The 24,102-nt window shown below is 38.7% G+C and overlaps 1 protein-coding gene across 1 annotated transcript in view; it reads left to right on the top strand.

Annotated features, from left to right (window-relative positions):
• Positions 1-24,102, top strand: part of LOC121942951 (cytoplasmic dynein 2 heavy chain 1) — a 128,958-nt gene that overhangs the window by 96,164 nt on the left and 8,692 nt on the right. Inside the window, exons 83-91 of the mRNA XM_042486268.1 lie at positions 1,512-1,622; positions 4,305-4,374; positions 4,868-4,953; positions 8,903-8,978; positions 9,288-9,502; positions 10,976-11,080; positions 16,241-16,357; positions 18,443-18,550; positions 18,936-19,037. Of these exons, the coding sequence (XP_042342202.1) occupies positions 1,512-1,622; positions 4,305-4,374; positions 4,868-4,953; positions 8,903-8,978; positions 9,288-9,502; positions 10,976-11,080; positions 16,241-16,357; positions 18,443-18,550; positions 18,936-19,037 (990 nt within the window). The remainder of the gene's footprint in view (positions 1-1,511; positions 1,623-4,304; positions 4,375-4,867; positions 4,954-8,902; positions 8,979-9,287; positions 9,503-10,975; positions 11,081-16,240; positions 16,358-18,442; positions 18,551-18,935; positions 19,038-24,102) is intronic.

Genomic DNA, 24,102 nt, shown 5'->3' on the forward strand with positions numbered 1-24,102 from the left:
TGAGAATCACTATATCACTATTATGATACAGCTATTATCACTGGTCGAAAACTTGTGACTGGATTACTGCATCCCACGATTCTTATCTCTAGGTTGAAGATACAACTTCCCATCAGCAACAATTTGAGGAAAGCCTGATGAGTTTAAGTATCTGTCTGGGTACGAGTTGCTCTGAACAATATGAATTTATTCTAATAAAGAAAGATTTTGATGCGCAAACAGTGAAATAAATGTGTGAACTCTCTCACACTCTCTCTCCTTTCTCTGTATTTACCCACCTTTTTTTTTATTCTTTGTCAATGTCTCTGTCTTGCATCTTCTTGCAATACTGTCATTTGTTCCAGTAGAATTCTGGTTGACAACGCGTCACACACACACACACACAAATTGAGAAACTGGAGTTTTCTTCGAGGGATGTCAGTTCCTGTGTTCTTTGATTTTCTGTGGTCATGTGTGCTTCCACTTGAATGAATTAGGTTCCAAATGATGCAGAAACACATTGATTACATTTCAGTGTGTGTATGTGCGTGTGCACGTGTGTTTGAGTACCCAATCAGACGACAAACCCTAAGGTGTCAGCTTGCTATTTTTAACCACAAGTCTTTGAAATGGATAAAAGGAGAGAGGGAAGGAATGTGAGAAGAGAAGTGAAAGAAAGAAAGCTGGAAATTTAGATTTAGAGACAGCAATTGAGACAGTGAAAAGAAGAGATGGGAACAGATGTATAGAATTGAGAATTTGTTTCTGTGCATTATTCTAATTTCCAAAAAATACATGACAAAAGGAAAACAGATATTCTCATATTTCTCCACTAGTACGCAGCAAAGGAAAGTGTAGCTCTTATTAGACCACACTGTATAAATTAATGTTGACTGAATATACCTGCATATCTTTACAAAGATAAAGGTATAAGGACAAGTTTTCTCTGGGATAAACTTTCATTTTTTATGTCACAACAAGAACATCCTATGTTCAAATCCATCCTGGAATAGGCCCCAGGCCTTTACAACCAAATGCTCTAGTCTTATATAGCTGTTCCAACTAATGAGTGAGTTTTATATTTTGAAATACGGAAGATTTTTGTGCGTTTGCTCCACCTTAATGTTGGGGGGAGGGGCACCATCATAATCTGACGAGAACACCATCTTCTCTCTGACAAACACATCTTTGGACTACATCTCCCACAAATCATATGATCTCATGCCATGTGCTTGTCATGTGACTTGTCTGCATGTATATATTTGCCAGAGCTACTTCCTGTTGCAAACATTACACCGAATGAAGTGTGTTTGGATGAACACCGAAACGTCTTCTTTTTAAAAAAGTTTTTAGTCCAGTGTTTTTAAAAATAAAACCTTTTTAAGGTACTGCCACCTGGATGTCTGAATATGAATCTGCATAGACTTCAGCCAGATATTACTGCACAAGTAGTCTGATCTTAAATTGCTCCCCTGTAGTGATCTCTTAATGTGAACAATGTATCTAATGTGTGCACTGTCCTTCCTCCACAGGAGTTAAATGTGCTACATCCCAAAGCAGGCTTCCGTCTCTGGCTGACAGCTGAAGTTCACCCCAGATTTCCTCCCATACTGCTGCAGTCCAGCCTCAAGATCACTTATGAGGTACTCACACATGCACATTCACCACCACACACATACAGGCATGGAAACAATAACACTGCAATACTCCTGCGGTAGCTTACAATGAAGTTTACTGTAGCCTCAACCTAACTGAACTTTTACACACAAACATGCACCCACACAGTTTCGGTTTTGCAGAAACACACAAAATGCTCATTAATTTGTCTTATTTGATTTATATACAGTGTTGAATTTTTGAATTTCCCCAGAAGGCAGTCATGTTTGTCTAAGCTCCAGAGGGTCGTGTTACTAGGTTACTGCATACTTACAGTGGTGAAGGATGTGAAATGTTTGTTGGAAATGTTGTGAATTCATGGCAATGTGTTTGTCTTTTTTATCTCCATATAATGGCTACACATGTAATGCAGCCACATGTACTGTAGATTCATAAGGAGATGCAGAAACCTGCAGCTTGTGTGTTAGTGATGCTTGCTTTAGTGCTCAGAGTGTTTCTGATGGAAGTCATGCTCAAGGGGTTATCTGCTTCAGCAGCCAAGCATGCTGTGCAAACAACCTCTGTTTCTGTCTGACTGTTTTCTTTTCTCTTTCTCAGACACACTCACACTCTTTCAGGGACAAACTTATTGACATACTTGATATGTATGCACACACATCCAAAACACATCTCCAGTAAAGTTTCTGTAAATTATTATTTCTGGACAGCGGGACAAGTGTTAAAGCTAATATATCAAGCTAAAGATAAACTGTAAAAATACAAGATGATACAAATAGGTTTTGTTTGCCAGTGTGATTATATTAGGATTGCACAGAGTTGATTTGCAATATTGCTTCTGGTCCTGATTAAGCCATTTTTCCAGTTGAGCCATGTAAGATATGTGTTGTAGTTGCAGTATTATTAATAATACTTTACAGATGATTTTACTGTATATGACATTAAAGGCCTCAACCAACAAAAATGGCTTGAATATTAGCCATCGGTGTCGAAAAAAAACCTCACTTATAAGCTGCAGCCTTAACAGTTGTATACCCACACCTGACTCCCCTTTTCAGTTTAGTTTCGAAACTTCAGGAAGTAATTATGTTTTGCACCTTGCATTAGACTCAAAGTGAAAACCAACAGCTCAGATTTCTCAAATATTGCATTCTACAAATGTATTTTCAATGATAATATACAAAACCAGAATGCAGTATCTTAATGTGAGAATAAAAGGTGACAAAAAAGGAATAAATGAATTGTTACTGTCTAAGAGTAGAGTTAACATATTACTTCCTTGACAGTGAATAAAAGTGTAAGATGAACCCTCAGTGATGCACCTGGGGGAAACTGTTCTACTGCAGGTGAAACAAATGAAATTCAAACTGACTGTGGATTCACAATATTAAAAAGTAAGCATCTGGTAAATACACTTAATCTACGGAAGTTGTTAACATACATAGTGATTTTGCCAATTTTGGCAAATTCAGTACATATGCATTACTGGCTGTGGGTATTATCAGAACCTCCAGATGGAGGTACCAAATGTTCAGCAAAGCTGATAATGTGGGAACTGGTGTCAATGTATACATATTGTTTCTATTATAAACAGAGTTTAACACTGCTGGTGGAATTAAATGTATAGAGAACTGTTTAGAGATATAATTTGTGCTGACTTGTGTGGAGAAGGTACCAACTTAAGTGCAGTATAACACCGGAACATAGGTGGTTATGGCTGTTGGGTCTCCAACCCTGGCCAAGCAATGTTTTTTCATTATTTGTAAACTCTTGTAATTCCCAGAGAGACTGACAGTGGGCTACAGATGACTTAAACAAGAGATTTCCTTTTGCTAGCAGTCTTGCAATTCTTCAGCTCTCTAATATTATCTGTTTTTTCCCTTGCTTGGGCATGGTCTTTATATTGTCTGACCAGTCATGTTTTTGTCATGTTTTTTTCCTATAATGGTATGTCCATTTTGTAATTGAGAAAAGGGCTCTTTACATTTGGTAAAATGTTTGCTATTCCTGCATACTGGGTTTAAGCTAGAAAAACATTAAGCAGACTGGGAAACAAAACAACATGACACACATCCCAAATTGCTTTCACAGCTTCTTTTTGATCTTGTCAGGCACACATATTTGATAAAGAGGATTTGGGAATCACACTCTTGGGCATGTCAGTACCAAATGATGCCCAGTTATCACAATTCAGCCTTCTAGTCTCACAATAATAAACTCACATGTTACTATACCATACAGATTTATTTTTTAACTTTCACATTTTTAAATTTTACCAACAAACTACAACTTATAGTCTTTAATAAATCTTTGTCCAAGTATTATCCCTTCCCAATTACTTTAGAAATTGTAGTGCATATTATGCTGCTTATCACAAGGTACTGTGGTTTAGCTGGTTGAAGTGCCTGTCTAGTAAACAGGAGATCCTGAGTTGAGATCTCAGCAGTGCCTTTTTGGTGCTACCTAGTATGACCCAGATGCCTTGCCATGTTTCTGTGCTTGTGTGACATGACTATTTAGACCTTGCAATCTGAACTTGCAATTATTCTTTGAATGTTGCAGAAGATTCCATCATAATAAAACAATTTCCTTCTCCTCCTTCCTCTCTATCCTTATTTACCTTAACATTTCCCTGTCTGTCTATCTGTCTGTCTGTCTGTCTGTCCGCCCGGCCCTCCATCTGCCCTTCCATTATTTTTTACCATCTCCAGGCTCCTCCTGGGTTGAAGAAAAATCTGCTTAGAACATACGAATCATGGACTCCAGAGCAGATCAGTAAAGGTTGGCTCTTTTTTTCTTCTCCCTCTGAATAATTTTCTGAATTCAGTTGCTCTTATTCCAAGCAGTGATGCAAACCTTTTGAGTAATGATGTATGAATGTGTGGTAATGTCTTTGCTTGGTGTTTTAAGCGATGAATATCTTAAAGTACTACCTACATTTAAACTAGCAGCCAGGTGCAGCTAATGACTGGCCCTAAGCTTCAAGACTGTGTGCTTATTTTAATATATAGTAAAGAAATAGCTCACAAAGAAACCCCAGCACGCTTGCTGGTTCTTGGACAAAAAATGAATAGCAGCAAATTGGGCTACAACATAGCATTCAAACTAGTCTGAACCATCCACAGCAGAATACAGCATGCTTAATTCGACTTTCAGCGCTCTGTTATTTCATTTGATGAATAATAAAAAAAAACTGCCCACAGGGTTATAAAACATGAATGATTTATTATTATAATTATTCTGGTTGTGACATGCTATTGTTGTTTGTATGCAGGAGGTGTCCTGGCCAGAGCCCAGTCTCTGTTCTGTCTGGCTTGGTTCCATGCTGTCTGCCAAGAGAGACGTAACTATATACCACAGGTAAAATATACAAACACCTCAATGTAGACCCAAGTGGTCACAGTTCTCTTTTTCATCTCGGGACATTAAACTCAAATGTTAAAATGTTGTGACAGTTCCTGGATGCAGAACTAAGACAACAGACAACAAATAAGCTTCTAATCTAAAAATTCCCTGCAACTGGATCAAAGCTTTATTATGAATGCTACTAAAGCCTCTTTCCCACTGCACAAAAAACTGCTAACATCCACTAACATCTGGGTTTTTAATGTCATGGGAAAAGTAAGAACTGACATTCATTATGGGTCAAATGACTCTGCAGAAGTCTCGGGTGTTTATCACCTATGGCTCTGATCAGCATTGATAGAAACACAACACCTAGTGAATATGCTAATTTTAACCCCTTAACTGGTGATATGCAATGACGCATTGCCACTAAACAGTGTCCGTCTCCACCTAAGCAGCGGTAAAACATAGATCCAAATTTGTGTGTACCAAGTTTGAAAAAGAGAATGAGTAAGTCAGAGATATATAAAGAAAAGAAACTACCGTAAAGTTTTCACAGGACTCCAATTATACTGCTTTCTACTGTTTACGTGTTTTTTAGCCTGTTCATATCATCAAATGTGACACACACAAAAAAAACAGAAAGACATGCTTGTCTGCTGCAGAGCCATGTCCACAGCTCTGCTCTACTGTCAATGGAAGAACAGTCTATAGCCAATTTTTGACAGGTTTACTTGTGTTTTGCTAATTTTGATGCAATAAAAAGTAATCGCAATAAAAAGTAATCGTCTACTCGTTGACTCCTGCAGAAAGTGTAAAAAAACTGCCAGAGAGATCAGTTTTCTTTGTCCTTACTGACCAGCACAGACAGCAAACATGTTCGTGCTTTGTACTGTGACTCTGGCAGAGTCTTATATGTGTGCAACTGTGAATATAAGCCTTTGTACTAAACTTGCCTGCTGGTCAACACACCCAGTGTACACAACATAAAACACAATGTCTAAAACAGCCCCCACATTGGAGAGGCCCTTGAGCAGCCGCTTCTTCCTGATAATTTAAGCTTCTGGAGTCTGTTGCTTTTGTTTATAAGCTGGTATGGTTGTGATTGAGAAGTCCAAGCTAAACAAATACCGACATGCAGAGAAATTCTAATACTGGCAAAATAAGACGAGGTTGCACCCATAATTATTCGACACTTGCTGCAATTTGCTGTGTCATGTTTCCACTTGTCAACTTAAACAGCTGCTTTTACAGTTTGGTAGCATGTGTGGCAGAGCCTCAAGACGCACTGGGACTCATTTGTCTCTGCGTGTGTTGCAGTGATGCCTCCGAGTGGTCTGTCTAATCTAATGATACGACATGTCTGCAGTTACAGCAGGAAGGTATCCCTTTTTGTCTGCTAACCAACACACAGTCAACACTCTCCCAGTAAGCCCAAACACAGGGGACGACTGTGGAAGAGAACATGTTTTTGTAATTAAACTGCCACAACATTTGCACACTTGCTTCTCTTCTCTCCCCTTTCCCTGTCTCTGCTATTCCCCAAGCCATCTCCCATTTCCCCCCAGCCATTACCCACATTGTGGAGTTGTTTGGGAAAAAACTATTGATCGCTTTATAAGACAATTTAAACCTACATAACATAACTATTGTGAATGCAGTATGCGTCTATGTGCCTTGTGCGTTTCTTGGGGATCTGTCTCTCTGTTCCCACACTGATTTTCTTTTTGCTGGCCTTCCTCCCTGCTGACTGTCTCTCTCTCTCTCTCTCTCTCTCTCTCTCTCTCTCTCTTTCTCTCACTCTCACTCTCACTCTCTTTTTCTGTTTTTATCTGAGATGGTAATATTGTTCCTCATCCTTGAACATGATCGCCTAATTATTGAAACAGTCACAGCTCCTTTTGTCCACTTTACCATTACTTACCCTCTCCTCGCTTCATCTGCTTTCCTCCCTCCTTTTCTCATTTATACTCTCCCCATTTTCAGTGTTTTTACTTGTGTGTGTGTGTGTGTGTGTGTGTGTGTGTGTGTGTGTGTGTGGGTGTGTGGAGAGAGGGAGAGAGAGAGAGAGAGAGAAGAGCAATAGCAGCAATAAAGCAGTATATAGATAAATAGAAGAGAACAAGAAGTGTGCTCAGTTATGTCTGGTGTACACACAACTATAGGTCGCTCACTATCTGAAGTGCTCACAAAGTAACTGAAAACATGTACACACACTATGAATAAAAAACGCACATATGCAGTCACCAATGTCAAACCCATACATTGAATCATTCACCGAATAAGCAGCCAATGCATACATGCAAGAGCACACTCTGAAATCTCAATCTGTTCTCATACATATACATTCCGATATAGAAGCACATTTATCAAATGTAGTAAAAACATGTCCCGCTGTCTGTGAATACACACTCAAGCACAAAATTGCAAAACAAGCATCGTACACTTAATCATTCAATGAATTACTGAACATGCCTACACAGTTTTCCTCCACCCGTCACTTCATCCACCTACAGCATCAGTTGGCAGATTACAACTGCTGATTGAATAGCAGTGAAGTGCAACAAACACACACTCAGAGACTACCCTCACACTCAGTTATGTTTTAACAGTTCTGTGATTTAAAAAAAAAAATCTGAAATGGTCAGTGTTGTGATATGGTATGTGTTTTTTCCTCCTGAAGTCTCAGCACTAATGTCTTGACTTCCTGTGCTCTAACACACATAAAGCATGTCTTTGTATGTGCAAAACTTGGACTGATTTTACTACTGTATATATATATGTATCATACGTGTGAACAAAAGCTGAAAAAAGCTTATGACAAAAAATATTCAGATTCATAAAACTGTGTGTACAATTCTATTAAAGAAAGGCTGATGCACATGCAGACAGTTACGTGAAATGTCCGCACGTGGATCAGCCTCATATCCTGCCCTCTACACACCGACATTCATCTGTAAATTCTCAGTACAAAGCACCTCAGGTCTCCGTCAAGGTGTGTTGTTATAGATTACAACTTTTGTGTGGAAAGTGGCAGTCTTCTCTTTGAGGCCTTGTTTTTTTAAGCATACAACAGTTTTAAATGAGACCCCAGAAAAGTCAAGAAAGTGAATAGTAGTCCAACAGCAGTAGCCTCTACTGCTGATTTTCCTTTCAGCAGGTATTTAAAGATCCGGTACGAAGAATTTAGTGACATCTAGTGGTGAGGTTGCAGAACTGAAACTTGTCCCTCCCCTGTTCCAAGTGTGTAGGAGAACTACAGTGGCTGACGTAAAAATGCAAATTGCCCTATTTTTAGATAATTATAAACTAACGAAAATATAGTTATGAATACTATATATTCATATAATATCATTTTTTGCCTTTAGATACCCCTCAATCCTACAATCTGGACATTGAAGGCAGTTTTTATTGGGGCTGTGTTACAAGATCTTTGTTCTCTTGGGTTTCTGAGAAGTATTAATTGGTGTACTGTGAAATTGAGCTGATCATTAAGGCATGAAAATGTATGTGGATGTGTACAAGTGGTTCCAACACACTTGAGTATTACTAGTACACACGGTGGATTGTTACCCTGAAAACGAATGCCACAAGAGAAGTTACAGCAGATTGAAAGATATATCAACTTCCAACACACTCTATGCTGATTAACATTCAGATGTCTTTAATTTCCCTGGTTTGTGTATTCCATCTCTAGGGTAGGAAAAATATGGCAGTCGTGTAATTAAGACTGCACTTGCACACAACTGTTAAAAGATTAAGAGGAATTGGAATACATATTATGGTTGATACTCATATCTTCAAACACTGTGGATGTGAGATTTTGAATGCTGTCTGTTTCTGTTTGGTTGACAAATTCTAAAAGTAGCCCATTAGTACTTTATGTGTTGTGACTCTTGTATAGGAAGCAAAAGAAATAAATTGTCATTTTTATACTTATTCCCCTTCTCTGTCCTTTATTCAGGGTTGGACTAAGTTCTATGAGTTTTCAATGTCAGACCTCCGCGCTGGCTTTGAGATCATCGACAGGCTTTTTGAAGGTAAGAAAACTGCTAACAGACATTACAATGCATAGGAGAGCTCTGCTCTGTTGATTTGCTCTGCAGCACATATGGTAATGAAAACTGGAATCTGTGGGTTCTTGGTCAATTACCAGAGCATGACCTAGACAACATAGCATTTGCATTTCTATGTATTGTATATAGCTGAGCGCTTGATTGTATCTTCCTGCCTTTCTGTATCTGTGCATGTATGTGCGCACCTTAGCGCAACATTTTGTTTTGCTCTGAATGCACTCAGTATACATGTTTGTAGCTTTCTTTGTGTCTTCATCTCTTTGTATCTCCAAGGTGGTAAAGCTTTCCAGTGGGAGTTTGTCCATGGCCTGTTGGAGAGCGCCATATATGGTGGACGGATTGACAACCCCTCTGACCTCCGCATCTTACGCTCCTACCTAGAGCAGTTCTTCTCCTCACGCCTCCTCTCAGCTGGTCAGAGAAAGAGCAGAGGAGGAACGCGCTTCTTTCCACCTCAGATCAGCCTCCCAAACTCCTGCTCAGTATTGGTAGGTTGTCAAAATGACACAGTGGTGTTACACATGCAAAAATGCTAATTTTAATTTACAGTTACAGACATAGATGCTGTATGTATGGCTTTTTAAGTTGTTGATGTTCAGGAAAATAATTCTTGCCACAGAGAAAATAGGAGCATCTTAATATGTTTTTTCTACAATAAAGCTTAAAGGGACAGGTCACCCCAAAATCAAAAATCCATGTTTTTCCTCTTACCTGTAGTCCTATTGGTCAATTTAGATTGTTTCAGTGATGGAGATATCTACCATAAAGATATCTGCCCTCTCTTGAATATAATGGAACTAAATGGCGCTTGGCTTGTGGTGCTCAAAGAGCCAAAAAGCACATTTGAAAAACTTAACAGCATTGTGTCTCTCCAGAAATCATGACGTGGTTACTCAAAATAAACTACAGACTTTGTTGTGAGCGGTTTCATGTCAGAGCTATTTTCTTTCTACCGACCTATACCCAAAGACTGTAACACTGCACAGAAGGAGGCGTACATCTGCTCATGGATGAGAGGCTCATGCTTGTGACAGCATGTAAAAATCAATGGCGTCCTCTTCAGCTGAGTTGTAACATTAGCTAGCTCAGGTGTGCTAGGTTAATTAGCAGTAGATGCATTCATCCTCCTGCGCAGTGATGTGGATAGCAGGTATAGTTCTGTAGAAAGAAAATAAAAGGCAGACATCTCTAAGGAAAATATCTCCAACAAGCTGCATTTTTTATGCATTATTTTTTGAGGGTGAACTATCCCTTTAAGCTGCTGGTCCCAGCTCCACTGGCAGAGAAGCAAAACACTTCAAAGAGGGTACTGAATTAATGCACCTAAGCCTTTCACTGACTAGATTTACTATCGGTGGTTTTCTCAGTATTGGAGTTTCATTAGTCCATGTTATGTTAGCTTCATTTTATGTTAGTTTATAAAGTAGCCACTACAAATAAAACTGATTAGTTTTCCTCAAGTTCACAGAATGGATTTTGTTATTCTATTGCTTTGCATTCTGTTTGCATTCTGTTGATGCCGCTTAGTATACACACACACAATAATGGGTATTCATGCCTAAAACTTTTGATTCGATGAGAAGTAGAGCCATTGAGAGACGATTTGGTAAACAAAAAAAGTCAATATCAAACTTTATAATTTGTACTGTTTGAAAATACTTTTTGTGCCAAATGGATATTGTTAGAGAACCTGCAACAAACCATGCACTCAACACATTTAATTAAGGACAAAGTAGCATTAATTATCCTATAAACCCACACAGCAATCTAACAACTGCGCTACAAGTTTTTACTTTTTCAATTTAGCTGCACACATTGCTTGGAAATTCTAAAATGTTGTCTTTTGTCTTAGGGCCATTATGAAAAAAGGCAGCATGCTCACATACTCTTTCTCTTTATTTGGTCAAATGGGTGGAATTCTGTGTGTGACCTGTACATTGTGTGTCTGTGTGTCTTTCCAGGACTACCGCAGCGTAATAGAGAATCTCCCTGAGGATGACAAACCTGCATTCTTTGGTCTGCCTGCCAACATAGAGAGATCCTCTCAGAGAATCATCAGCTCCCAGGTTCACACACACACACACACACACACACACAGCCACCTGCTTATTCCCTAATACCCACACACCACCACTGCACCCTCCATCTCTTCCTCACATATGCAGAGATACAAACAGTGGCATGCACAAATGCATTCCCATGTAACCTCACCAAAACTGATTTAAATATATAGCAGGAATACTCACAAGCGCAATCATCAGTACACATACACACACACACTGTTCAAGCTCACAAAACTATGTACTTACGTACATGCCAGTAAGCACTCTCACTCCATTGTTCTTTCGATGCTACTCCAGACATTCAGTTACATTCAGCATGAATGCAAAGAAGAAATTTATCTTGCTTCATTTGCACATTTATTCCGATTTATAATTAGGTATCAGAACCATTCAGACCATTTTTATTGATCAGTGTGGATTGTTAGTTTATACTTATGGCCATGTTCACTTCTTATAACATTCTACTCTATGCCTAACATAAACTGTTGCAGGCCAGCAAACTGCACAAAAAGCATTAAAAAACAACCAGCTACTTTAATGAAGATATTGTGACTGTAATACAGCATGACAAACACAAAATAAAACCTGCACACAGAAAGGCATACTCATCTGCTGTAGAGCCTTGTACACTCTGGTCTACCAGCAAACAGGTAAAGAATAGAAAGCAGCATAAATGGCAGCCTGTGAAAACTTTACAGTAGTTATTTCTTCAGTGCAGACTAATTTGGATAGATATTAGAACGCCGGTTGGACAGAGATGGACAGCGTTTTGTGGTGCCGTGTCCTTGCATCTAGCTGGTTAGGAGGTAAAAGAATAAGTGCGTTGTTGTGTTTCTATCAATTACGATTAGAGCCAGAGCCAGTAAATACCCCTGACTACTACTCAGTCATTGAACCAGGTGTTAATACCAATTAACACCTTTCCCTTTACTTCAAAAATTTAGCTGGTCAGCTGGTTAGTTGTTAGCTTTTGTTGTAAAGTGGAAAAAGGGCTCTACAGGTGTTTTCCAGCTCCACTTGATGAGTCAGGTCAAAGTAATTCCAGCCAAGAGGTACTCTGTGTTTCTCACATTTTAACCTTAACTGCACTCTGTGTACAGAAAGGCAGTTTATCTCCTAATTACTGTTCAAATTACAGAGGTGATTACTCTACCAGATTGGAGGTGAAACCTGTGAAGTTACTTTGTATGACATTGCAGTTCTTTCTGTTTTATCAGCCTATACTCAGTGTGTGTGTGTGCACGCGCGCATGCGTTTAGCCTTCAAAAACACCCACAACTCCAGCTATGTTGTGGGGAACCACCTCCATTGTGATGAGATAAAACCAGTTTATTTTAGGGTCAGGACTTCAATTTAAGGTTAAAGCATTTCACCAGGCAGCCATCCGTTCTCATTTATTTCACTGTGAAATAAAATTAACTTTGCAAAGACATGAAACAAGGCTTAGATGAGTAATCCATCATCTTTTATTGCTGCAGAGGTCATGTTGTCATTGTGTGGTCATTGTGTTTGTAAGTGTAATCTGATCTTAAAAACAGCAAACACTGCAACAATAATGTATTGCTCACAAAATGTCCAAGGGTCTTAAAAAAGGAAAAAGATGATTAATTTAGAGTGTATTATAGGCTAAAAAGTTGAGGTTAGACATATTATTATAAAAGTGAGGGCAGAGTTTCTTAACCTTAGATTCACTTGACATGGGTCACCAGACATTGCTATGTCTATAATACCTGTACTTGTTTGACATAGGAAAAGATGAAAATGTTTTTAAAAGTCACTTCTATGAAATCATTTTTGAGCTCACATGCTCTTTAGCCATATAACTTAACACCTTTGCAGTTAGGATCCCAAAGCACAACATTGGGTTCATGCACAAGAAAGAGGAGGGACATAAAATTGATATTGTGATGTATCTGTGTGTGGGTATGTGTGTGTGCGTGTTGCTCAATATAGGGTAATTTTTTGCATGTCTGTCTGTTTGAACCACAACAAAGATTGTCCGCAATATCTATGCTCACGTTGTCATAAACAATCATTATTTATGAATGTAAGTTTGTGTGTGTGTGTATGTGTGTGTTTAGTGGTTGATGGTCACTGCAGATTCTGATGTAACTCAATGCAACACACTCTCACACATACAGCAACTGTCTTAGTTGTTTGTGTTTGTGTTTTAAGAAAGAGAGAGAGAGATTACACCAAAAAATAGGCTGGAAGATCAATAATGAGAGAAAGAAGGAAAAAGGATTTAGGCCATTTATAGTCGCACCTTTCTGGTATGATTCACTTCTAATGGCACAAATGAAATCAGATGGCTCTGTGGCTTCGCTGGTTAAAATGCCTGTCTATTATACAGGAAATCCCGGGTTGAAATCCCAGCAGTACCTTTTTGCTCTACAGTGATGGAACAAACTCTCCATTGACATCAAGATAGTAGAAACTCTGAACATCTTCTGTTCAGACTTCCCCATGGCCCATAAAATAAAATCAAAAACCCCTTTCTCTCTTTATCCTATTGTCTCTTAAGAGTAGCACTTGAAGTAGATCAACATACTTGGTTTGAAGATGATGCATTTGCACGATTCTTGCTCTTTTTTGGTTGTACACACATGTTTGAATGCACTTAATGTAAGATGCTTTGGGTAAGAGATCAGCTAAATGTATATAATTTAAGAGAAATAATAATACAGTAATTCAATATAACATGTAAAGGGAATTAATTGCGTTTATAACAATAACTTCATACATGTGGTTTTGGAAATAGAGCAAAAATAAAATGTGATAGGATGACAGGAGGAGGACAGAATTAGATTGTTTTGATGTTTTTTGTATGTGTCTGTCTGTGTGTGATTCTCCTCAGCAAACACACTTAAACCATACAGAACAATTACAGTTTGTGTATGCTGTCCTCATGGTGGTGTTAATGTAAGTCCATTCATACAGTCAGTGAGGTCTGCTGATCAGTGGAACCACCAACCTAGTTGAATTCACACAACTCCCACAAGGCCACTTGAATATGTGTAACTGTGTCTCTCTCCTCACAGATCTCCTCTACTTGTGATTGTCTCCCCTCCTGCTGTCATTTGTCACTGTCACGTTCATCTCTCTCTCTCTCGCTCTCTCCCTCTCTTTCTCTCCCTGTCCCTAGGTTGTAGCCCAAGGGACTATTCGTGGTGTCGGTGGATGCCATTTAAAATAAATGCATAGGAATGGAAACAAATAGTGAGATACCACACATAATAGCAAAGATAGGGTCATCGTCTTCCAGCAACTGTTATAGGAATTGCAGGGAAACAGACTCTAATTTTGCCCATACATTCTGGTTATGCAACAAACTGAAGCATTAGTGGGATAAAATTTATTTAGCTCTTAACTCCATTTTCCAAGTATCCCTAAGTTCCCCTAAGAACCAGTAGTTGCTTTTGTGGGAGTTATCCACGAAGGAATTGAAAACAGAAATCACTCATATCTTCAGTCTAGGGTACAATGCTTGTGGTTAAACCATAATATGGAAGGAATAACGCATAAGTTAAAGCTCTAGGGAAAGAAATTCTTCAGAAGGCTGAGCCCTGCTTTGTTATGTGAGGAAAAAGCCCCCCACCCCACCCCCTTTTTAAAATTTATTCAAAAATTAAAAAAATAATTAGTTTAAAAGAATGAATGCATGGGCATAGTGTGAATGACTGAACATGGGTCAGAAGGGTCTAAAATGTGTATAGAGGATTTCCTTGGGCTTACAGATGCAGTGTATTTGTGTTTTCATGTGCGATGTAGTGACTTTTTTGAGTGTAAGTATTGCGTGGCGAGTAAAGATGTGTCATTGGGGTGTTGTCATAATTAAGATAATGCAAAAAACTGGGTTTCAAGAAAGTATCCTTTCCCCCTTCTTGTCAGAATACATGAGTTGTCTTGAATGTGCTTTTGTTCAGCCCCATTATACTGTATATGCATGGCATCAATGCTTGTTTTTTTCACTGTTCAGCATATGTCTTTACTGAAGACAGTCTTGACTCAGACCATGAGCAATAGTCCCCTGATTAAATACCCCAAACCACGATCATGGATTACAATGAATTAAAGTGAAAGCCTTAACTAAATTGACTGCACTCAGTGCGATTAAAACTGAACTCCCTTGCACATAGACATTGTCTCATAACTTTTTCTTCCCAGTTGGTTTATGGCATTAAATGCAGTTGCCTCCTGGTAGTCATTGGTTGAGATCAGAATAAATCTTAATATATTTAAATCCCTATATATATGAACCCCAACATATTTTCAATCTCCATCCTCAGCTGCCCTCATTTTTCCTCCTGTCAGGGTGAAGTTGTAGATTAGCTATCTAGTTTTTATCCCTTCCCCAACCCCCCTCTCTCTCTCTCTTCCATAGAAACTCACACATGCACACACATGCATGCACATAGACACACATATACGCATACTTTCCCTCCTGAGCAGAGAAGATAAAGCAGGTGTTAGTAAAGAGTTCTCCTGGACCAAATGAAAGCCATTTATCAGACACTTTGCCTTCCTTTACAACACACACGTATAGAAACCCGCACATTTGCACAAACACACACACTGAGTCATGATAAAAGCACTATCCGAGACTCTAAGCCTAAAGCTAAGCATGCTTGATTAGGTGTGTAAGGACCTGTTAGGAGATGCGTTTGGGGTTTGGCCTTTTTTTCTCTTGTAATACTCCAGGATGTGAAATGGTGTTGACTGTCACTGTAGAGTGTAGCTGCCAGAGGTGTCACTGACATTTTATTACATTTTTTTTAAGAACTAGCAATAATTTACTTTTTAATCGCACATGACTTTTGACTGAAAATAGCAAAAGTGCAGATTTTTTCATCTTCACATTATGCTTTTTTTTTTCTTTTCTTTTTTTTTTACAGTGGACTGGTATGATTTAGTAAACACCACACATACCTTTGTGTTTACATTTAGCTTTTAATAATCATCAGTCACACCTCAATGTCCAGTTATATGAAGGGTGTTACAAACTGCATGGGCCCAGTTATTTTTGGTTGACCTTTTATGAGCAAACCTATCTCATAAACAATGCAACACTCACATTACTAATTCAAGAAATAATTACCTCTGTGCCACATCTAAAACACCTTTGCTAAATTGATATTGTGTTTATGATTTGTTGACTCGCAGGTGATTTCCCAGCTGCGTATCCTGAGCCGCTCAATAGCAACAGGTTCAAAGTTTGACAGAGAGCTCTGGTCAAATGGACTTTCACCCATCCTTCACTTGTGGAAGAAACTCAACCAGGTCAGTACTTTTTTTCCAATTCATCTCTTCCATATTATGTATCTATATATTTGTGTATGTAGAAGTGCACCATGTGAAATGTCTTGATAAAATGATCAAAAAGATTTGAGGTGAAGTTTATGTATGGGAATGTTCCTTTGTTTTCTATGAGCAAGCAAACAAATACAAACACTTAAATCAATTTAACCATTTTTATTCAGCATTCCTTTTTTGCACGGGCAATGCAGTGATTTCTCTGCAGTCGTGCGCTTGTAAGGAAATCCAGAGTCCTCTTTGTGTGAGACCAAGAGTAGACAAGACTGAGTTAAAATGCTGTCAAGTACTGGAAGAGACTGAGGTCTTCAAAAAGTAGTCTTGAGTTCATTCTTGAGCCCAAGACTGATCTTGAGTACTATATCACTGATTTCCACATAACTAAACTGAGTCATTCACATTTGCTGTCAAAACCTTAAACTGCTAAATTCCCACATATCTTATACCGTTAAGTCACCAAACCCACAGCACCTGTCAAATATTTACAATAACTTGATGAACAGTTTTTGTAGAGCTTTCACAGTTTCATGATTGTCTTTATTTGTATGCAAAATCACGTCTTTACAATGCCTTTGCAGCAGAAACTACTTGAAATTAAAAGCTGTAAAAGCTAATTGAAAATAAGTAAGGTCTAATTTAGCACTGTGTGTCATAGCCACTGGCTTGCCTAGTCGGGGAGCACTGCTGTGTGCGGTTGCTTGGAGACTGGCACCTTTTCAAATCAAAAGGACATCTACCTCTACATTAAATAATTTAACCACCATATTCCCGCTCTCTCGCGCTGCCTCTCTTTTATTCACTTTCATGTTGTAAATCACACATGCTCTCCTGCTCATTTTTTCGTCATTCGCACCTATGCCCCTCTCTCTTTCTCTCCCAGTCCCTTGCAGGCAGAGTTGTTTTGTGCCTACTGAGAAGAGAATGATTGACTGTGTTAATTGTTGCCATTGTATCACCAGCCAGCTTCCCATAGATCACAATCTACCTCTGACTGCTTTCAATTAACCGGCACTTTGTCGTCAGCTAACCCTCTGTGTTTGACCATCAGTGGATTTGTGTTCCCGAAGTGCAACTTGGATGCACAAGCTTTTTTTTTTGTGTGTGTGTGTGTGTGTGTGTGTGTCTGTGGGTGTATGTGTATAATTGTTGGTGTTCAATTTAAACGTGCAACTTTATAAGAGTGTTTGTGCATGCTTTTGCATGATGGCCATGTGCACTTCTGTTACTGTAAAATGTGTGTGCATGATTTTGTGTATGGAAATAAGCATGTATTTATTTTGACAAGTCTTTATGTAGTCTGTATAGAAGGGAGGAGCATGAGACGGCTGAGGCTGTTTATTTGGCTGTTATGTTATATTCTTGAATATAGACAAACAGAGCTGTAGTCAAGCTGAATCTCATCCTACCAGCTTTTTTTTCTCACTGTCTCACTTATCTCTCTCTTCCTCTATCCAACAAAATGGTGTGCGGGCACAGAGTTTCATATCTGCAACAGAATGCAAAATAGCAAAGTTTCTGCACGTGTGTTTTTTTTCTATATGTGTTTGTGTTTGTAGAAACTTTCAAACAAGAAGTGTGCTTACAGTGGATCTCTGTGTTAACTAATGTCAACAGATTTTCACCCTGGTTTGCATTGCAGAGAGAGAAAGTTAATTTCCCATTTGGGTACATCTTTTTATTGTGGGTGAGCCAAGAACGAAGGAATTTAGTTTATGTATGTTGAGCAAAGGAAACCCACAGGGGACATCAGAAAGATAAGCTCTAACAGAGGAAATCATTTAAAAGAAATATTATAGCATGCTGATGCACGGGGGCAGTTACAAAATGCATACTGTGTTTGTGCTCCTGTGTAGAAGCCAGATTGGGTGATCTGATAAGTTGATGCAACATTAGCCATGTTTCAGTGATTTAAAAAAAATCTTCTTTCTCTCTTCTGCACACCCTTTATCTGCCTCATACTCTATTTTAATCTTGAAAAACTACATTTTAAATATGACTAGCAAACTATTTGTTTATCCTGTCAGTATGCCAACATGTCTTTCTGTCTATCAGGGTTCTACTTTGATCCACCAGAAGGTGGCACCACCTACAGAAGGTCAGGGGTCACCGGTCCTGTCGTTCATCACTCTGGAGCAATTCAACGCCATCCGCTTGGTGCAGGTGTGTCAAATAACCAGTGCTCCTAACAACAAATGTTTTTACTATTTTTATGCCTTAGTAGCTGTTTTAGGCCACAGATGTGGCCTAAAACAGCTACGTTGCATGTATGTCATACATCTTAAGAATGTGCCGCATGTACGTCATACATGAAATCTCAACAACGCCTGGTGGTGCATATGTACTGAATACTCTTTTCAATGCAAGACATTCACTTTTTTTAAGAGAGCAAATAAATGAGATGAAAATAAGAAGCCTAATTAATCAATCACAGTCATAATGAACCAGTTCACAGCAATCAAATGGCAAGATGACAAATGACACCCCAGGTACCAATGCCCTAAAACATTGGCACAGTATGTACACTAAACTGTACATGTTGTCACAGAGCATTCATCAATCCCTGGCTGCACTGAGTAAAGTCATAAGAGGGACCCAACTGCTAACTCCTGAAGTCCAAAAACTGGCTGCTGCACTGCTCAATCAAGAGGTAAGAAAGGAAAAAGAAAGAGGGGGAGTCACGGGAAAATGAAATGTGATATACAGAACTTGTATTTTTAGTGCAGAAGGAATATTTCTCTTTAGTATATCATTTCAGTGATGTTTTGAGTTTTAGAGGTGATGTGTTAAACCTCCTCATGCTATGAAGATGAAGTTGAGACCACAGGAGCATACAGAGCTGAAACAAAGACACCTAGCAAACACTGCTCGTGTCCTCTTGTGTGTCCTCAGGCCGAGATGAGGACAAAGGGGAAATGATGAAGTAGGGGAGTAGAGATACACAATCAACCTTTTACTTCTTCTGTGTTTGTAATCTCTTGAGAGTAGCCTTAGGCATTATTCCCTCTCCGCAGCTTTCCTGCTCTCTCTTTTTATATTAATCAGCAGGTCTTTAGTCTCATCCCTGTCTCTCTCCCAAACTACTCTCTCCTCTCATGTTTTCCTCTGTCTTTCCTGGTCTCACTCCCCTCTATCAAATTCCTATACGACAATTTGTAAGAAATGCGTGAGCTTTGTGGTAAAGTTGAAGTCAGTATCACAATACTGATAAGAATGTTTTTATTTGTTGTGATCAGGTGCTCTATAGCTTGCTATATCACTTGGTTGGTCGGTCAGGCACTCAACAAAAATTAACCAACCCTTTCATGGCCACAGTTTTTGCCTAAATAGATGGAAATTTGGCAGTGTGTGTGTGTGTGTGTGTGTGTGTGTGTGTGTGTGTGTGTGTGTGTGTGTGTGTGTGTGTGTGTGTGTGTGCGTGCGTGCGTGCGCAAAGCTTTTAAGCATTTAATACTAACTGGCAAAGCGGGATGACATGTGGATGCATGGGCATACGTGGTCGCAGGTATTGCAGATGTATACTTGTTTAAATAACAATAACTAACATGTAAAATGTATGCCAAAATTATATATTTAAAGTGTCATTCACTGTATTGAACTGTTCTCAGTTTTAATGCATATATAAGACAAAATTCTTCATGTGTAAATTACTTCATTATCATTATTTTATGTCACAATATCCCAGACATCATACCCGGTTGTACCAGTTAAATCAGTGCTCATAGTGAAAGTAAATCTAGGATACTCATATCAGCCACAAAAGATTTAAAAATGGATGATGTCCATGTTTCTCTCAAGTGTTCAACTGCTTTGAGTTTCCACAAAAGAGGACACCTAGCAGTGCATAGTGCACGTACTGTGACCCAGTAGTAGCGAGCACAGCTTGTTTTCTTGATAATAATTTCTAGAACCCATTTTAAAATGTTCTTTCTGTGCTGTTCCTAATCAAAACACAGCATTTAAAAAAAGAGCTGTTTGATAGTCAAACAGATGTATTTTGTTAGTTTTGTAGGGAAGTGCAATTCTGTAGAGTTTCACCATTTAGCCTGTTTTATAAATTCAGATGATTGGCTTTGACCCAAAATATTGGCACAGGCCAGAGAAAGAGAGGGTTTCTACAGACCTCGATCACAGTGAGTTGAACAGAAATGCCTAGAATACGATACCTTGGTTAAAATGGGTTTTGGAAGCTTTAAAAAAGCAACAGCAGCTGCCACTTTAGTTGACGCTGCAATCCGCAAAATCATTAACACAAGTTAGATTTACTACCACCAGGATTTAAAACATGATTACTTTGGTGACCCCAAGTGGTGATATTTTCCAACACTGAAGTAAGAGAACATATAAAGACGAAACAAGAAGTAAATTCTTTTTTTCTTTTTTTCCATTAGTTTTATTGACTCTGTGGTTATGGAGACTGTGTGGTGTGTAGATTCTATGAGACTAATTGGCATTAGCATTTGTCCCGAGTAGAGTAAAGCGGCCTTAATGCTATCTTCTTTGCGTCGCAACCAAGTACTGCACTTAAAGCAATATTATCATTCCCCAGTATCCATTAGAGCAGAATTAATTTGACAACCTTCTATCATCTGCAGTTATATTGTAAAGTGTAGTTTTATTCTTTGGGCAATGACAGCAAACCCTGGCCTCTACCATCACCTCAACAAAAAAGAAAAGAGCCAATATTTGTCTTATCTCTATGTATTTAACTTACTGAATAAATCATTTAGACTTAATTACTTGTAATATTTCCACATTAGTTAACAGGTGGTTGTTGTTACTGCTAAAAAATAGCATTTCAACACTGAATGTAAATGAGATTAGTTGTCTTCACAGTGAATAACATTAGGTAAAACTCTGCACGTTGTATTCTTCAACCACCATTATGTGTTAGGCTCTTTACATCACTGATATGCCAAGTTTTAACCAGAGACGAGGAACAGAAAGCGCTGGTCACGTGATTTATATATTTGGAAAATTGACGATTTGGGGTTGTAATATTGTAAAAGTGTGGCAGGCACAGCTCTGGAGGGATCAGCTCCATTGCCCCTCTTTTCGGCTGTGCAGTAAAAAATAATTAGATACTTGGAAACCACCCAAGCATCAGAAGAGAGTGGTAAGCAGCGCAGCAAAACAGAAATAAATATCACCACTGCCTTCAGTCAGTTGAAAGATCATTAATATCCAGACACAAGGACTGATGCAGAGATGGCTTTTTGATTAAAGGTTAAACAATCTCTAGTATCAGTGAATCTTTCAGTATCAGTTGTAACAATTAGCCAATACAGACTGTTTTTATTTAATCAGTTATTTATTTATCATAGTTACTATTTAGAAAACTAGGGGTCATAAGCAAAAAATAATCAAAGGAATATTCTTATTCGAAAAAAAATGTACCTGCCAGTGAGCCCTACCAGCTACTTGAAAAATTCAGTTACCTTGGAGACTGAGTTTGCACCAATTAAATGCTTTGGCAACAAACTGCAATGCAAAGTCACATGTGCATTTCTCATGAGAGAAGATGTGTAATTAAAAGCACTGGCAGAGTATGAATCCAATAAACACAGAGACTATTTTGGAGGAAGTATTCATTATTTCTTTATTTTAAACAATTAAAAGACAGCTCACTCTTTCTCATAAACTTTTAAACTGCTTTCTTTTAGCCCAGGGCTTACTGTAGTCCTGGGCTAAGTAAAGCCTCATTTTCACTGCACAAGAAAACCCGCCAACTCCGGCTAACAACTGTTTTTTTTTAATGCAATAGGAAAGTGTACAATCAGCATTTACACCTGGGTCAAATGACATGCAGTTGACACAGTTTGTATTGCCTTCGTCTCTATTGGCATTGTTTGGAACTCAACACTGACATGAACGGGCTAATTTCAGTTCCTTAACTGGTGAGATGCAATGACGAGCTGTCATTTATCATCCATTGCCGCCTAAGCAGCGCTCAAACATCACTCGAAATTAGTGTACACTGAGTTTGAAAGAGAGACTGGATAAGTAAGAGATATATAAAAAGAAGTAACCACTGTAAGATTTTCATAGACCTCTGTCCATGCTGCTATCTACTGTTTAACTGCTCTCTGGTCTGTCCATGATGTAGTCTATTTTTAGCAGGTTTACGCATGTTTGAAAAAATACATATTTTAGCGGGAAGGGGGTTTTAGTCCTTTTTGCACATACATTGTTACCTAGAGCTAATCTAAGCCAAGGGCTCAACAAATTACGCTGTACGCTTAACATTCTAAAATTATATTGTTTACCTTAAGCCTCGTTTCACACTTGCAACTTTTAGCCCGGGTTAAGTCCTTTTTCAGGGGATAGTCCTGCAAACTCGGGACCCTGCTCCACAGCAGGGCCAGCAAGCCCTAAGCCAAAGTCTGGGTTAGCTCTCCCTGAATGTTTGAGGATTGTGCCACTGCAAATGCTTTCTCAGCTCCAAGCCTGGGGCTAAGAGCGGTGTAAACGTTGAAAACAATTGGTCTGAAAATGCGTGAGGCCTTTACATTTTAATTTTAACTAAATGCAGCTGAAAATGATTTTTTTTATTATTGTTATCTGTGCTCTGATATGCTTTCCGTGGGTACCACTAGCTCTGAGAGTAAACTTGTTTTCTGGCATCATTAAGATTGATCAGAAAATGTTATCAAATTTCACTGACATAACTTAAACCTGCACACTTATACCATCACACACTTCAATGTGAAAAACACACACATGTACTCACACAGCAGGAGAGTGGCTGAATGGTTGAGTTGCAGCTGAGAGACATGCAGGGACCCTTTTAGGTCCATTATGACTTTCAAGCTCCAATAACATCAAATTCTTAATCCTCAGTCTCCCAGTGTGTGTGTGTGTGTGTGTGTGTGTGTGTGTGTGTGTGTGTGTGTGTGTGTGTGTGTCTGTGTCTGTGTCTGTGTCTGTGTGTGTGTGTGTGTGTGTGTAAGGCAGTTCTTTGATCTCTGTTAAACAGTTTAAGCAACATGGACTGCCTAACCTGTTCCAGCATTAACAGTTTGTCTCCTGAGGGGAGTTTTTATTTGCCACCTACACACAAATATTGCATTTGTCAGTGCTTTCCAAAATAAACCCTTTGAGCATTTCAGAAACCACACATATGAGCGTTTTGTAAACTTCCACCTCTTTGGTTAACGCCTGGTAAAGGTTAGGCAATTAAAACTACCTTGTTAGCATCTGGAAAGATTCTTGTCATTGTTAAAAGAAACCAACAGTGACTGGACTTTCGTACATTCATCCATTCCTCCCTACCCAAATGTTTGCTGCAACATAAAAACATCACACTGTCTCCTGCTTTGGAATCTCCTTTGAAAAATGAGCAATGCCGCAGAAAAACAACAGCAGTAGTTGATTTTCTGTGGAGGATTTGTTTTTTTGGGTTTTCTTTGTTTTTTGACAAGTCACTGAGGCAGTGTGATTCAGGAGAGTGAAATGTGCTTTTGTTACAGTTCCAGTGTGAGACAAAGGGCACAGGCAGATAGATAAACACACTAATGTGGGTTAAAGGAAATGTGTTATATACGTACTGCAGGATGAGGCAGACAGAAAGTAATATCTGCATTTACGATAGACTTTTGTTACTGTGAATTTTGAGTAGCATTTAAGTTTAGTGTAATGATTCAAACCTTTATACAGTATACAGTAAAGGGATGTCCACACTAAGAACGATAGCTACAACAATAACCATTAATACA

The sequence above is a fragment of the Plectropomus leopardus genome, chromosome 5 (genome assembly GCF_008729295.1).
Source record: "Plectropomus leopardus isolate mb chromosome 5, YSFRI_Pleo_2.0, whole genome shotgun sequence".
In the NCBI taxonomy this organism is placed as follows: Eukaryota; Metazoa; Chordata; class Actinopteri; order Perciformes; family Serranidae; genus Plectropomus; species Plectropomus leopardus.